The 17,781-nt window shown below is 38.6% G+C and overlaps 1 protein-coding gene across 5 annotated transcripts in view; it reads right to left on the bottom strand.

The window, feature by feature from the left end:
* LOC135489711 (myosin-10-like) overlaps window positions 1-17,781 on the bottom strand; it is a 43,333-nt gene extending 25,552 nt beyond the window's left edge. For 3 of the 5 annotated variants that reach the window (XM_064775226.1, XM_064775232.1, XM_064775205.1), the window contains exons 1-6: window positions 17,193-17,781; window positions 15,814-15,970; window positions 10,829-10,856; window positions 9,645-9,765; window positions 4,130-4,147; window positions 645-737 (exon numbers count right to left, since the gene is read on the bottom strand). In XM_064775226.1, coding sequence (XP_064631296.1) covers window positions 645-737; window positions 4,130-4,147; window positions 9,645-9,765; window positions 10,829-10,856; window positions 15,814-15,970; window positions 17,193-17,543 — 768 coding nt within the window. In that variant the 5' untranslated portion in view covers window positions 17,544-17,781. Of the gene's footprint in view, window positions 1-644; window positions 738-4,129; window positions 4,148-6,248; window positions 6,267-9,644; window positions 9,766-10,828; window positions 10,857-15,813; window positions 15,971-17,192 lie in introns of all 5 variants that reach the window. The other 2 variants (XM_064775213.1, XM_064775219.1) reach the window with 2 other exon arrangements.

Genomic DNA, 17,781 nt, shown 5'->3' on the forward strand with positions numbered 1-17,781 from the left:
GTGAATTTAGGGCATGATGGATATGCTAGGGCACGTACAGAACATGTTACAAGAGTGGTTTGCACCAATTTTACTCAATTACTGTAAACAAGTGACTTTACATTGTCATCTAATCCCAGATCAGTGCCCAGTTGAGTTAATTAGAGATGTTTACATAATATACTACTTGAATGGGGGTAGGACAGTAGTAATCATGGACCTCAGGGCCATCTTAATGACTGACTACCCCATTAACCAATCTAGAGCACAACCATGTTCAATGGCAGCGGTGGTATTATCATCAGTTTTGTTTCAGACATAAGAGAGATTTTGACGCAGCCTTGAATAGTTGAAGAAGAAAGAATTGCTGTAGAGCCACACCCCAATATTATCATCAGTTTTGTTTCAGACTTAAGAGGACATTTTAAAATAGCCTTGAATAAAAGAAAGATTTGTAGAGCCACAGCCTTTCAAGCATTGACTTTAGTCTAACAGCCAAATGAACGGAATCCTTGCAGTCAGCTGGCCACTAGCATAATGTTTTAGAGGCCTATGGGCAGAAGCACGGAGCCAAAAGATTCCTCCTGGTGTTGGCCATCCACATACTTTTCTCCCTCGAGCGGGCACCAAGTGAGCTTATGACACTGAAGTCACCAAATACTTACGAATCGAGATGAGTTATCGTTCTTGGTAGTCTTAGCATTACCAAAAGCTTCCAGGATAGGATTGGCTTGCAAAAGTTGGGCTTCTAGTTCTCCCTAGAAAAGGACAAATGGTACAAATGACATTTTGCAGAATAACAGCACTGATGCCATAACATCTATGGTTTAAAAGTAAGCACAATTCGAGATTTAAAAAATACTGATGAGCAAAGCATCCAACCACACTAGGAATGATTGCCACCTTGACAGAGACTTCAAATTCCATCATAGGTAAAAATTGTTGGCTTGGTGCAGTAGGATGCTTATTGTTTGTGAGATTGATCAGAATTTTTGATAAAGACATCAATTAGGTTGATTTTAGTTTTCTCATGATGTATTTAAAGCTCTACAATATAATAGAGCTGGAAGAATATGGCTAAGTTTCATCAAATCTGATCTCTGAATATAAACAATGAATATAGATATGTCTTTTAATTAAGATAAGGAATTGGTTGAACAAGCATATGTACAACTCTCTTCATATTTCTCAAAGCCGGTTATACAGGGTGTTGAAAACTTCAAGATAGGTATACTTTTAACGGGACACCCTGTACATTGATCAGATTGGAGCAGTGGGCGTCTCATGCAGATAAGGAAGTGACCTCGATAATGAGGTCACAGAGAACTTTTAATTGATGAGTCTTGTGATTACACCAATTACACCCAGTAATTCATCACAATAATGAACGAATGTGGCCAGCAGAGACATGGCCATTGCACTGTGCAATGTGGGATGTTGCAGTGTGGGACGTTTCAAGAAAATTGAATCATACACAAGGTATAATTCAATGTTTGGTGAATGGGTCAGGTCTAGTCCGATTCAAGCTAACTTCAGCTCAATTTGTATAAAAGCCGTAGTGTCCAAGATACACTGATTCTGGCCGAAGATAAGTTTAATTTACAGTATAATAAAATGAACTATGTCCGATACAATATGGCATTTTTTAACCAAATTACATTACTCACTGATGCTGATTTCGAACGACCTGCCACAGTGAATGATATATTTTCTAGTTTTCAGTTCTTGCTTCAATGATATATTTATAACTACAGGAAGGAGATGGCCAAAAGCCCACTTGCATATACTTGTAGGAGGAAGTGGAAAAATTAACATCCATGTAATTCACAGGCCAACATTAAAGTTCTAGCACTAGTACGAAATCAAGTTCTCAATAAATTTGGAATGTAACATGCAACTACAGTTTCCAGTACTCTGAACATCAACAAAATACAATAAGTCTCAAAATTACAACGAGCTGAAATTTGAACAATTTTAACGTTTTAGCAAGCGAGCGCGTCAAGGGCTTCATCAAGAGCAGGAACGCGACATGATACCAATCACAACAGGATCTCATTCACATGGGGAGATGAATCAAGTAGGATACTTGAAATGCCTTTATTTCTAACTACTGATAACAAGACAGGCATTTTTGAACTCCTACGCCAACTGACGGGTAATCAGGCTTCTTAAGGTCAATACCGGCAATCCAAAAGCTAAACTGATGAAGCCCTTACAATGAATTGTTTTGTACAAAATGCACTATTGAAGCAGCAAAGCAACGCAACACTGAGATCAATCATAAATTATTATGGAATGTACCACAGACACACAACATTCATTCACTTGGAATCTCACAGACCATGTTCAGCATCAAGTAACCAAAACCCATTACTTTGAAGTTCTTTGAAGAAATGGATTTTTGGTTATATGAAATATCATGCACGAAAAGAAATGAAATATTGAAGAAGAAATAGTCACTATTTCAAGTTGAAAACAGCCTCCATCTAGTTTGGTCTCTGGAGGCTTCCCCAGGGGTACATGACTTTTTTATGATGGAGACTATATGCAGGAGCCAGAGAGGCCAGCTTAATGTTCACAAAGTGACCAATAGGTGTCTTGCAGAACATCAGCATTGTTCTCACTTGTTCGTTTTATCACTGTTTAACAAGGTTCTTTCATAATGGAGACCATCAGTCTTTAATAGTTCATGAAACACTGGTGAAATGCAACACTCAACTGACTTAGTAAACTTTGGCATGATACATTTGATGCATCACCAATAATGCTCTTGTTATGTTGGGAACTAAACACGAACACATTTATAAAACATTACTTCGGATTGAGGGAAGCATTTTTTGTTATTGATCATTTTCAGACCTCACAGATGAACACATGTACTGACTGGTAATGTATCACTTGTAAAACCAATTTGAACATGGTGAACAACCACTCAAAACCTCACTCAACTTTGTGAATGGCTCACAAGCATTAGCTGCTGTTAGTAGATATGAGGATGGCATGAAAATGGTCAATGGGACGACTTTTATAGATAGTCGATAGGACACCTTTCATTCATATTGATAATTTTACCAAATGACGGATTGGGATATACATTATTGATTATATACCTTTAAAGACATTTATACTCTTGTTTTAGGCATAGTACAATGACTGGACACACTCCGATGGAACCCTAACCCAACATGTGGACAACACCAAGAGAAATTTGACTGATTTCAATCATGCAGCACAATTTAACTGACAATATATCTAACACAAAAAGTCGGAAGGAGACCCACCACAGTCCTGCGATTGAGAACAACCGGTGCTGGTACCGGCTGAGAGAAAAGGGGAATAAATATTGGATCATTATTAATAGGGTTGGGCAAATGAGGATTATTTGAACTGTACTTTCTTTACAGTTGATGAAATACATCATTCCCGGGCTGAAATATCAAAAGCTCCTGCCAAAATAGGCAGGTATGCAACCTAAATCCGACTGTAGAGTGCTCTTATACTGGGACTTGGATTTGCTGTAACCAGAATACTCGATAACCAGCACCTGTATCGGTTGTACATTGCATGTTTGCAGTCTCTTCCTTCTACCAAGTATGAATTTCTAACAATTCCCAAGTTCCAACAGAAGGGTCCACAACCAGATCAGGATAAAATTCCCCGGCCATAATAAAGCTAGGTCAAATCAGGTCATGGAAGTCACCACTGAAAGCCTTCATAAGATATCTACCACTACTGCATAGTCTTTACCAGGGTGTTCAAGCTCACACAGTGGCTAAAAGTGATGTCACCTGAAAGCGAGTGCACACAAATGGAAAGAAACAAAACAATTACTTTTAAGTGGAAAACACACAAAAAATGGAACAGGAATGAGGAAATCCTGTCATGAAGTAGTGTTTCAGTTCACATTGACTAAATCGTGGATTTCATAGCTTAAACAGAAATTGCTATGAAAGATGGTGAAAAGATAGAAATCAGTGTAAAGTGACATCATGTGTGCACACAACATTTGGATGACATCAGATGATATTCATACAAACAAACACCAGCACTCTCGACTCATTATATCACACCATCCTGTCACTAGCGCCCACAACCTATGGCGATGATGAGTTAGTTATAGCCAGTGCAATTCTCACCATAATATACTTACTAAATTTATATCCTTATACTGTTGCCAAAAAAGACAAAATAACAAAAGAAGGTGAATTAGTTACATGCAAAATGACATGCCAACACAACCAACCGTGGCGGTCACTTAACATCAACTAGTCACAGTGAGAGAGACAGAAGGGAAATTAAGCTACGCAGGTGATAGAAAAGACAAAGAAACAGAGATGTTTTGGGAAGGAATATTGAGGTATTATTTGCACTTGAGTTAAGAGTGTGCCAGGCGAAGGTAGATGAAAGTTTGAGGTTATGGTGATGTATTTTAGACTGGAACCGATAACTCACACCACTTTACTTCTGAAGGGCATTTATGATCATTTAACAAATCAACAACCCGGAATATCACACAAGTTGACTCAGAAATCAACAGGAAGTCCTGTGTTGTTGTCCTGACATATTGACCAGAAATTAATGGTGTATGACACACTGAGTTTTGAGTGTCTGCTTTGCAGATGAGTGTGTATTTAAACTTTTTCCTGAAACTGCACTTACCTGTACTCTAATGGTCACCCTATCCTGTACATGACAAGCATTTTCAGGACAAAGTTAGAATACACTCTCAAAAGTGGTACACTCATGATACCGTTGACAACACTAGTTTCCAAATGACATGCAGAACCCAGAAGGCACACTACTGGTGATATTCTATCACTGTCACTCTTGAAAAGCACCTTCAGAAGTAAAGAAAATCGGACCGGAAATATTTTTTTATTTAGACACCATGCTTGTAATGGGAATTATTCTATTATGGGTTAATTTACAAACACAGACAGATGTTTCATGGTCTGCACGAAAGTTGATAAGAACTTGTGAATTTTTTCCTTGGTTTAGGTAGTCACTGTTGGTTAGCGGGTTGTGGGACTGGCGTTCATACACGATTTGGTTGAAGCTGACCATGTAGTCTTACAAGTGCACAGCAATGTACTCCACACCAATCGTAATTTCACTGGTAGTAATCTTACCCGGCAATGTTATCTTGTCAGCACACAAGTTCGACGGAACCCAACGGCTAACTCGTGAAGTCCTACACAAAGCAAATGCGGTGGACCAATCAGAATTGCTGATTTTCAGGCAGCTCGAGCCCTTAGGCATGACCAAAGCCTCAATGTCACTGGCAATAACTTTCTTCCACCTTTGGATTCTTGATTTGCCTCGATTTGATTCCACTATTTTTGGGAGGAGACTTACCTAGAGGATGCAGACGATACCAAATGGACTGGATATCAAGTGAATGTCATCCTGAACGCTAAGCTAAGCCTCCTCAGTGCTTTTGGCATCATGCAATATTAAAAGCCCCTAAAACATGCTGTTATACCAATGTATCGACATCAGCGATGGCCCACAGAATTATGGAATCTTAAGCACTTGTAAGACTAACGGTCATCAACATGCAAATAAGTGTTCATATGTACAGCTATGTTCATTCAAAGGGGTACAGTTAAGGTGTTATCTTACACTAAAACCCACTATGGACCTCAAAAATATACTCATATACTCACTAAGTTAAACTCCTGATAATTATACAAGGGTAACAGGTTATTTTAGCAAACAAGGTCACAAATTCTAGCATGGTGACCATTATTTTTAATAGGAGGGAAACATGCATCTGACAATTGAACTACATGGAACAATCGTCAGTGGCCTCTCATCAGATCGGCACGCCTACCGGTGGAGTGGGGGAACTTCCCTGAGTTATGGGGTCAGCCTTGGTTAAAAATCTATGTCACTTGAGGAAAAGTGTGACGCGATGCCATTTTTAACAGATGCCGACCCCACAACACAGCAAAGTTTGGCCAAGTCACCGCCAGGGGCCTGATCTGCAAATAGAGGAGAAATGGCTTTAGAACATTACAAACAGGGAAGATGCAGGATTTTAGAATGCATAAACTTTTTAAAACACGATCCTGAACAGTCTATTTACATAAATATGTTGGCATGAAGCAATGCATGCGTTTCTAGGCCTGAACCTTTTTATACTGCAAGAGGAAAAGTTTAAGATTCCCAACACCCATTCCCTTAGCATTCTTGGGGTAAGATTGGAAGAGGGGATATTTTTTGTCATTCCATCTTCATATTACACATTTCAATCGGACTATACTCACAAAATTAAATTCTGGAACCTAGTAATTGTAATTTGACAAGTTAATATGGAATTTTTGATATTTTAAAAATATTGTGAAAAACGGATGGCATTTGTGATTTAGACAATGATTTCATGACTGATGACTGATGACTATTTTTTTCTGAAAATACAATTAGGCAATCAAATGTGAGCAGTATTCATTCATACATCATGCATGCCCCTTCCTGAATGTTCCATACCATCCCCAGAGCACTTATTCTCAAACAAGCTTTTTACTCTGTATCATTCCATTTTAAATTCCTTTTCTTGGTAATCAGGACAGGCACAATGAAGAGGGTTTTTTTTCTGAATGATAGATCTGGGCCATTTAATCAGCTGAATATTGAGATTGGAGCAGGTAGACCAATGCATTGAACATCTGATCTACACCACTTTATACCACACGATATGCCATTCAGAACAATGTATAAAATTTATGTGGGATAACTAGAGTGTGATAAACAGGTCCCTTTTACATTGCAAATGATAAAGCTTTTATTTATTCACTAGCAAAGTTCAAAATGGCTTTTAAGGTGCAATACAGTTCAGTTCACATTTCTGTTATTACAGTCTCTCGACAATAAACCCTATCTATATTGCTTGTGTCAAACAGATTTGTTTTTCAGCAAACACTACAATTTTACAAAATTAGAGCTTTTCTGCATGGAAACACAGACTTCTCTTTCATTATCATACTGGTCGATGCACCCTGATCTTCATGATTATAAAACAAGCAACTCAAGTCTGCCCTAAGTGTCAAATCTGATGAGTTGGAGCTTTTGTTGGGACTTGATCATTACGCATACGAGCAATTTGAAAAGCTTCAACCAGTGACTTTTATCTGTGCGATGCACGACTTGCAAAAACTCACTAAATACGGCCCTGAAGTGTCTCAGAAGTGCAGAAATGGATGCCATTGACATAATTATCTTTTTGTTATCTATTCTGTTAAAACCTGGATTAAGTCTTAACTTTCGAATGTTAAACCATTGTTTTCAGTTAAGACAGAGCAACAACTGGAGAAATAATAGGCCTATAGCTACAGAAATTGAAACAGCAAAGCCTGCTTTGGTAATGTTAGATATGATACATTGTAGGTCTACTTCAACACAGGTTTATAACTCTCAATGCCAAGAATACCAGCCAACAATACTATCACAAGGAAGCAGCCATTTACAAGCCACAACCAGGTGTTCTTACATACACATCATGTTGTCTCGCCTATTTGCGGGCTCAGTTTCTGCGTAGAAATATGATGCATATTCCTCGAGGTTCATTCCTGTACTTCTCAGCAGGAGACTGCAGAGATGTTAAACTCTGCTCTTGATCTATATCATTTCGTTGGCACACATTTCAAACCTATGCATACATTATTACCCACCACACATAAACCAAAAAGGCCCAAAATTACACTTTAAAGCCGGCATTAAATTATAGGACCCCGTGAAGCAAAGAAAGTTAGGCCTAGAATAATTATCATAAGATTACAGACAAGGCCTCTGCTTGAACAGACGAGGTGTATAAGAACAATACTTGATGACAAACAATCTAACGATCGTTCCACCGAACTAGTATGACCTAACAAAAGAGTACGACCAATGACAATTCAGGTATTTAAAGAAGACCTATGGAGCAGTGGAGCCTAACAGACCATACTTTATTGACAATTGGCACAATTCTTAGGTAAAGTTAATATCATCTAATCCTACAGGTCTACATTAGCAAAAACAAGTGCTGACATTCCACACTGCTTGAAACAATGTTGACACAAAAGTCACTAAAAAACTATCTTGCTTCATTGCACTGTCATGAAAGGTTCGGAAGCACATAAGTCATAAAGTTCAGGTTGAACTGCTTTAGTGTATAGGCCTGGTTTCTCTGGAGTGATTTACAAAATCTTTAAAATGAGGTACACTGGAACCTTGTTGCAATGCCCTTCATGCCCTTGGTTCATTATCCAAAGTGAAGAATTCCCTCACATGCTCCATCATCAGACAACCTTGGTAATCAAACCATCCTTGCCTCTAATGAGTTAATCACCTGTCTGCTCTCTATGATCCATGCAGAAAACTTCTAAAGCATGACAGCACCTTTATCATTGAGCAAAAAATGCAAAGTTGTGGAGTACCTTTAGTTTTAGAGCTCACACATGACTTATCTGTGGAGTTGTACTACAGGAGGTGGCATGCAGGCAAATCTTTTATTTCCTATTCATAGAGTTTATTCCACTTCTTCCTTTTTAAAAGCAAATCCCACTTTCTTTCTTTTTTTAAGAAAGTTACAATTCACACCTATTTATTCTTGTACCTCATATTACATGAATTATCTCTTCATTCAGTAATTGCGAAACCCCCATGACTGAACTTTTCACTACATCATTTCAATCCTGATATTGATCTTGTTTGTTTAAATGCAAACCTTTTTTGTGTATCAACACCAGAATAACTAACAATAATCTCATGACAATCATACTTCCCCCTATAAGTTTAAAATGTCACGCACATTTCAATTGCCCTCATGTTTAAATAATCAAACTGACTTCCGTCAAATAATGAACATCCAGTTCGTAAAGCCTACTGAATTGACACTCTTTCATTTTAAAGTTAATTTTCTTGTTCTATATGAAAAACATGCAAACTCGCTGTAACGATTTAAAGTTTCAAATCAAGTGTAGAAAGTATGCTGGTGTCCCTATTTTCAGTGTAAGTCTACATCTGATGTAGTCCCAAACTTGAATTATTTTGTTTGGTTTATAAGGTTATGTTTTGTTTTTCTACACAAAGATTTTGATCCAAGCCTACTCTTGACTACTCAAGTACAAGGGACATCCAACACACGCTACACTGCATGCACTGGGCATGCTATCCTGCTTGCTACATGGCACGTTATCACTAAAAGTGCAATATTAATGGTTCTACAGACATTACTGGGGATTCTTTGCCGTATATTATTATTAGTCATACTTATTTCTAGCAGGCATTTTCTCAGCAACATTTTTCCAAAAATTATATTAATTCTACACATTCATTACAAAAAGCATCACCAATTTAAACAAAGGAAAAGATTAGAACTCAAAGCAGGAGCAATCATTTTACACAATATCGAGAAAGCAATACAAAAGTTAAAATTATTTAATGAAAGATCGCAGCTTTTGAAATACAGCAGAACTTAAAAGTATTGTTTGGTAAATCAAAATATTAATCGCGACACAAATTTCAAAAGCCATACCAGATTTTGACGAAGCATACAAATAGTCATGCCATTTTTATCAAATTAAATAAATCCATGCCTTTTAGAGATGCGTTTTTAGCAAGATTGAAGACTGGACCAATTACAATGATCGAGAAGCTCAACTTGACTCTGGTGGTCTACTTACATGCATGGAAGTAATGACATTGGCAGTAGTTGTTCGCTGGGTCTTCAAGGAGGCAGCTACATAAGCTAAATACTGGATGACTTTCTTGGTGTTCTCTGTCTTGCCAGCACCAGATTCTCCCCTATTCAAGTAGAAAAAGAACAAAAACCGCCATCATAATTTCACGAGTGCTTACCTTTTTATTCTTTGCCAATTATTTCTAATTGCCAAGACTAATTGGCCATGGAAATTAACAGCAGAAGTTTAAAGTTGTAAAAATCAATTGAGCCAGAACTCCCAACTGATGCTTGCAAATTCTCGGTTGATAATGCATTTTTAATTTCAGTTAAATTACCAATATTTGGTTCAGCATGGCCAGCAACTCCCTAAATTCTTTTTTGTTACTATTTATTTTACTGGCACTTTTAGATGTACATGGTGTACACTTCCCTCCTTGGTTTTATATATATACTGGCGAGATAAATGACCTCGGCTGTTTTAGGCCATTGAAAATATCAATAGAGAAAGAAACAGCAATCATTGTTTTGATGCATTTTTCACTACAGACTTTGAATTATTACTATGAACAATTCTGGTTTTTGTGTCAAAATTTTGTTACTGGCAGTCTATGACAAGAATGATAAAACAAGCCATTATTAATTGATTGGATGCCATCATATCTCAGTGGACTATTATCATACGGGAGAGATGAGGGCAATTAACTGCGATTACATAGACAATTGCCTAATGAGAATCTGTTCCGTTTGCAGGAGACCAATAATGATCAGGCAAGGCAAATAATGGTACGCTTGATGGAAAATGAATAGGAAAGGATTTTGGAGCTTTCATTCAGTCATCTTCAAACTCTTCACCAACAATACCAGGTGAACACCATGAATTCACAGCACGTGACTCATCCAAGCACCATGTTGACCCACCCAGAATGCTCATAAATTCATCCTATTCACAACCAATGGACTGGTGAGGTATTCACCACCTAAATCCACCTTGAACCCAATCACAGGCATTCATGAAAATGACATCAAGCCTTTCTTCTTTATATCATTTAAGCCTCAGATGGGGAGGCCTTTCACCAAAACACCCTATTCAGATTGGCTTCAATAATCATTGTGAAAGGATGAACTTTCCAATGATAAAACAATTTATACTCCTCCTGTCGAACTGCGAGGTAAATGTTTACTTACGTGCAAAGAATCGACTGATCCTCACGATCTGAAATGAGAAGGTACACATTGAATTCAATAACCAAATACACAAGGAATACTGGAAAATATTGGAAGAAAATATTCTAGTTGTTAAAAGATAAGTAATTTTTTAATTGCGAACATCAGAAATTCAGCATTGTTACACTGGCCTCATCTTTCTTTTCTTTGCTGGACCAGCAGGGTGGCAATCAAGATCCTTTATTTTTATCAAAATTCACATGCAGCTGTGTCAAAACAACAACTTGTCACCTGACACAAAACCTAGTTGTAAATTAGATAATGACAAAATGTATGTCAACAATTTTGATAGAACTTGATACAAGACCCAAATGATCAAAGTAATTTATTGCATTTTTCCAGTAATATTTGCAATGTCTAGCCATTAATATCAACTCAAAATATAGATTTTTTGTTTTCGACATTCAATTCTTCAACTTCAAGGACAAGTTCTAGTTGCCCCAAGATTTCAATGCTGTAATACATGTATGTAAATGCATAAGTAATGGACTATGTCCAATGTCATTGAAGAATGCCAGTGCTCTCCATTCATATGGTCCATGAATAAGAATGGCATGAAACCTGACCTAAATAAAAATATGTCTGCCATATAAGGCATTCAAACATAATTCGGAGAATGCCACGAGCCAGTCATTTTTAAACCATGTATAAACAGGAACTCTTCTTTTTTGTGTCAAAGTGTCATAAATAAAACAGGTTGGGACAGCAATTCTTCACTTGTCTGAATTGACATGAACTTCCTTATGATTCAACTGTCTAATTATAGATTTTAAAACATCATCCGGTCATTTGCCGATATGTAGAAACAGAAAATTTAACAATGCAATGATGTAGGATCATGGTCAACGGTAATATCATTTCTGATTTGAGCAGGCCTTGTGTGGTCTCAGTTTGAGGTCCCGCCATTGTAAAGGTCCATTTCCTCCAACAAACCCGCAATGTGTTCTTGCATGAATCCCATACGAAGTTTGTCCATTCAACCACAATACTCTTGACTGTGTATATATTAGTTTGACCAGTAGACCTAAAACAGGGGCAGGCCCTGGCTAGTCTAAACATTACATTCTGGTGAGGCCTAACAATCGCTAATGGGATTGGTGCAAGGCCGAAATGTGGTATGTCTTCGCCAAGTTCACCAAAAAAGTTGTACATGAGGCCCAGGTGAAGAACTGCTAGTATAATGTGTATTGTTACTAAATTTAAGGCAACTTGCTTTCAATCGGCACTAACTTATTTATAGTTTGTTGTTGTTCAAAACTTCTACGTGATCTGTTCAAACAGCACACTTTTTGTAAGGTTGTATCATGTATGGCTTTTCACTCAACGTGGTACACAATAAATGAGAGAGAAAAGGCATCCAACATCCAGCAGGTTCTCTCCTTTCTATGAATAATGATCTACCTCTGATAGTCGAATGAGACCATTTCATATCCGTATTGATCGGACCTTTGTTCTACTGATTTATCCCGATACAAACCTGGGCAATAAGTAGACAATAAATCACATCAAAGGTGTCCTGCCTGAATTGATGGCCGACCAACCAGTGGAAGAAAATAGCTGCGCTTACACCACGAAATATTGGTGGACCAATTGCACTTACACCACCACATTGCCGCGACAAATTGGTTCGGCAATCCATTGCCGATACAAATTGCCGAGCGAATTTGTCCCACCAAGCTTGATGGTCCAAATTCGCCCGGCTTGCTAAAAGCTCGGCTTTGTCGTGGTGTACGCGCAAATGGTTCGGCAATTAGCTAGTTGGATGGTTCGGCTCCAGGCGGCGCTTTCGAAATGGCGCTTTCTGCGTATGCAATTTATTGTTTGCGCGCCATCTGTAGCCGGATTTTATAACTAGCTGCAGCGCTGGTGTAAGCGCTTGGTGGATTTTCGATGGTGCGGCATTGGTTCCCGAACCAAGATTGGTGGTCCATTTTCAGGTGGTGTAAGTGCGGCTAATTATCGAAATGATAAGTAACAGTTCAATATGCTGGTCATTATCAGCAGGGCGCTATTGGCTACAACACAACATTCACAATCACAGGCCTTTGGTTGAGAAACATCTCAAGTCAAATCTAGAACACTTTATGTCAAGAACTTAGATAATCATCTTCATCATTTCATTCTTAATTATTTCAGTTAAAATATAGAATGCTCTCACTTCAGAGCTGGCATCCATGATTTCATGATGACCTTTTGCCTGTTGACTTTTTAAAAGTCACCAACAATACAGTAACCTTTGTAGCATGACTGGTTTCTCTTGACCACATCAATCAAGATTCCAGCTACAATCACTAAACAAATCAACTGTGAAATTGCCAAATGAGATTTATATACAAGGATTAGATGGCCTAAGTATCAGACAGTAGAAACCACTAAAGAGAGAGCTGCAGAGTGATCGAGCTCTGGTAAGATGTCCCTGTTTCCAAAGCCAAGGGTCGTGAGTTCGAACCCCTAACCCTTTGCAGATCACGGCCTTTTCCTTCACTGGTCAACCTAGGACTTTGCAATGTCCCAGGTTTTGAAATGATAGATACAGATCTTTAAATAATTGATTGTCATGGTTTTAACCACCATTCTGTCCTAAAATTCATTAACATAGGAGTTTGAAGCATACTTGACAAATCCTTTTCTGCACCACAACTTGAAAAGTAATATTTACAAACACTCCCACAAAAGCTTCAGTAAATATTGTAAAATCTGTCCACTTGCAAGTCTATGCATAGTTCTTTTTGGCGAACAACACCCAACCTAGTAGACTATAAGACCTAATCCCATTTGCCCCAATTGTTGTCGGTATTTTACCATGATGTAAGGGCTGTCCAGGCAGAACATGGGTCGTAGGGCTCAACAAATCAGCGAAAACTTTTAATATAGATACCTACTCTAGTTTCACCGATCTAAGGCCTGCAGATGGATTTAAAATAAAAGAAATCGAACCAAAGTCAAGCAGGAACCTGAAGTCATAATCATCAGGCAAATTGGTCTCGCCAACTCACTCTATATCATAATGGAACATCTTGAATAGCATCGAACATTTTCATAATATCTAGTTTTGAATTGAATATCAAGAACCGGCCTTAGATCAATTAAACTAGAGCATTTTATTTTGCACTTCGATCAGTGACTGAGCAATCTTACATTACATTACAAGTAAAGCGTACATAGCAATAGCTTACTAGGCATACTAAGCGTACATAGCAATAGCTTGCAGCAGGAGAGTGAATCCAAGGCCTAGACTTTAACTCACCACTAGTATGAATTGTGATTGATGTCGGGGCCCTTTTCAAACCAACTTGTGGATGCAGTACCACCATTTCCACAAGTACGGAATACGAGAAACCAACCAATGGCATGCTAAATCCAACATGTTATTGATGACATGAGCCATGAACTACAGAAAGACCTCAGAGACAAGAAATCTGGCTAAATGGTGTCCACCTCCAGGACAAACTGTATGCTGTTGGCTGAATCCTCAATCAGGCGCTCATCATAAATATCAACAGCATATCAACAATCTGGTTTCTGGGGCAAGGTATCATAAACAAACAACTTGGCAGCAATCAGCTCACTTAACCAACCATGTGAGAGATCAACGATAGAAGGAGGAGTTATAAACAGTGAATATACGAAAGTTGTTAGTTGGCATGAGCTGAAGAATTCCAGACAGAAAAGACGTGTTGATTTTACAGTCTTCTCTTCAGTCCAGTACAAATCTGAAACCACCAAGTAACAAACATTATGATCATCTGTACTGCCGAACACCATGTCTTCCACTACCGAGAAGGAATGTTTCTTACATGGGGGCACAATCAGAAATAAACGCTTGATGCCAGACAATTTCATTTCTGATCGGCAGTGAAGGTGACTGGTTTCACACAACCAAGACAATTATGTCAAGGACATGATTTCCTGATGGGATAAGAAAATTCTGGGGAAGTATTTCATGCAGTAAATCTTTCCCCCAAGAATGCAGGATATATGTAGCAGCTCATTCAGCAACTTTCCTGTATTTCATTCATGTTGTTAACCCAACATGATCAGGAAATCTTACACCTGGTGATGTACATTTGTGCACAGCTAGGCCTATGAGAAAGCTGATGTAGACTGGTCTTGTAATTGTAGGCCCTGGCGTTATAACTAGTCGGCATAAAAATCCACAAGTAGGTTGTCCGTATCAAGTATATGCATGACGTAACGTAATTTGTGACACGGCTATACGCAAAATCAATGGCTATTTCACAGGGGTTTATTTTTTAGCTTCCAAATACTTTTGCTACAGTCCCTAAAGAATGCTGAGAATAACAGACTCTGGTATGCCTTCCAAGAAGCTGGGCTTGGAAGAATGCTATTCAACCGCAAGTTCATATACACTTACCACTAGGAAAAGTTGCGTCAAGGTAATAGCAGCTTGTCAAGAACTCCAAGAAAGATGGATCCCAGTTAAAAACATGAAGTCTGAGACTGGCATAACCAGTTTACTGGTTTAGATAGGATACCATTTGCCTCGACTTCAACAAGTCGAGGATAGGCATCATCACTATGAACTTCCTTCAGGTTCTTGTAATGGGGGGGTATGAAAAATGCTGTATGGCTTTATAACGTCAACAGATAGTTTACCATCACCCAGACATTATTGAAGACATCAAAATTAATGATTTTCTACTTGGATACTTTATCCTTCCAATACATTTTTACATTGCTCTCCACACTATGACTAGCCATGTGTTGACAGTCAGTCTAATCACTAGTCTAATGCTCCAAAGTTAAGCTCTTTACCAATTAAGCAGGAACTTACATAAATTAGTCTAAACTATCATGAACAGAGCTGCAGCTACAGTCTACCATGTCCACATGGACTGGGTATTGTATTAGGGAGTAGGCTATTCCTACCAGTGCAGTACAATACCAGCCCTGACCAGGGCAGAAAGTCAGCAGACTATACACACCTTGAAGCATACTCCTGTATGCTGTATCAGTGACTGCAAATACATGGGGTGGCACCTCATGTCTCTTCTTGCCTTTGTAGAGTTCGATGACCTTATCAGTATAGATTGGGAGTCGTTTGTAAGGGTTCACCACGACGCAGAAAAGCCCAGAGTAAGTCTGAAATGGAATTGATGAAAATTAACCTAAATCTATCCCGCTTGTCACTCGACAATAAATTTTATACAGCAAGGTGATCAAAAATTACTCGGGCAGACTTGGACAAATCAGCTTGGCGATGAACCAAGATAAAAAGAAATTTTGTACCAGTGGCACATAATCAGCAACAACCCCGTAACATCATCACCTGGCCAGCACTAATTATAGGCCCACATTACCAGCAATTCATAGGCATTATGCCACACAAAATAGCCCCAGGTCACAGCCCTGGAATATTGCATGAGGAACAATCAATGCAATCCCTGGATCAAGTACATGTAATTACAATTCAGCTGAGACAAACAGTGAACAACCACTGCCAATACCAACAGTTATTATATCAAACTTACTAATCGATCTAGAAACAGTAAGGTTGGAACTACATTGAGTGTACTGGCATTTTATTGGAAATGAACCAAAGTTGCCACCAGTGTCCTTCAAAAGAACTTTGAACATGTGATGATTCTGATTCTGCTTATTTAGGTATTTTTTTTAAGAAGGGGAACGGCTGAAATCTCATTTAAAATTTCCCCGATAGAAATAAGGACACTTGGAAACCAACAAGCTGTCATTTATAGATCTACTTTGTATCTATTATTATCCCCACAATGACAGTCACTCGGACAGTATTTTTCGTTACGCAAACTCTTCTACTCGGTCAGTGTGAGCGACTGTTCTAACTTCTGCAGTAAGTCTGATAAAAACCTCAGTGATGGGTTGTCACTGTTTGTTGTTGATAAGGGCTACTTGGACTTGATTGCAGAACCCCTGAAAAATGACAAATTGAACAAGGTCTTGCTCTTTTTATCAGTCTACAATGTATCCCCTTGTGATAAGGCAACTTCCGGCTCAAACATGCCCAAACGCCGCCATCTTGGAATCAGTAAATCTAATTCGTAACAAGGAACTGATGACTAGAAGAGGAAACAAATGCATTAAATGCCATTGTCAACACCTCAGACCACCACTACCTATTTCTATATAATGTTTGAAACATTAGCAATACCGAGAAATAAGATAATTATTCCCAGAAACTGCGTAAACGCCGATCGGCTTGAGCAGAAATGAACCGGAGGAAAAATACACAAGCAAATGTACACAGCTATGTACGGATTGGCATTGAAGCCAGTGCATTATATGACAGTTTTGACAGCTAACAAATCGCATCTTTTCGTGAACTTACATATATCAAACCAGAGTAATAACGGTCTTTCAGATTGTGGAGGACAGAAGCTTCATTCAAACAAGCTAATTCAGCCATATCCTCCACTTTACTGAACTTTGGAGGGTTCATTTTTTGAACTTCATCTTTCGGAACTTTTGCACTCTTTCCCGTGTCCACAAGTTCCACGATGAATTCCTCCCCCTTATCACCCTTGATACTGGCCGTGACGAAGCCATTTGTATCATGTGGCACCCAGACAAGCTTCTTAGCTGCCCATTCAGCATGTGCAGAAGGATCGTTGATCAAATTACGATCCACAGTCAAGTATTTCAACTCCGCCGCACCAACTCCACCATAATCGTCCGCCATCTTGAATCCAATGAATGATCCGACAAACCTGCCACCGGCTGTGTAAAAACACCTTCACTAATTTCCTTCAAGTTAGAATATCTAGATTTTGTATCCACTACTATTCTAGGTCATATTCTAGCTGACGAACTGTCACATATATCCTATCAGTTGAACCTAACACAACAGTCTTTACAGCGCGAACTTTCGTCTCGAGCAACTCGGCCCTTCCACCAAAAGCCGCCGCCTGCCGATGTGA

This window comes from Lineus longissimus, chromosome 1, assembly GCF_910592395.1.
Source record: "Lineus longissimus chromosome 1, tnLinLong1.2, whole genome shotgun sequence".
Classification (NCBI taxonomy): Eukaryota; Metazoa; Nemertea; class Pilidiophora; order Heteronemertea; family Lineidae; genus Lineus; species Lineus longissimus.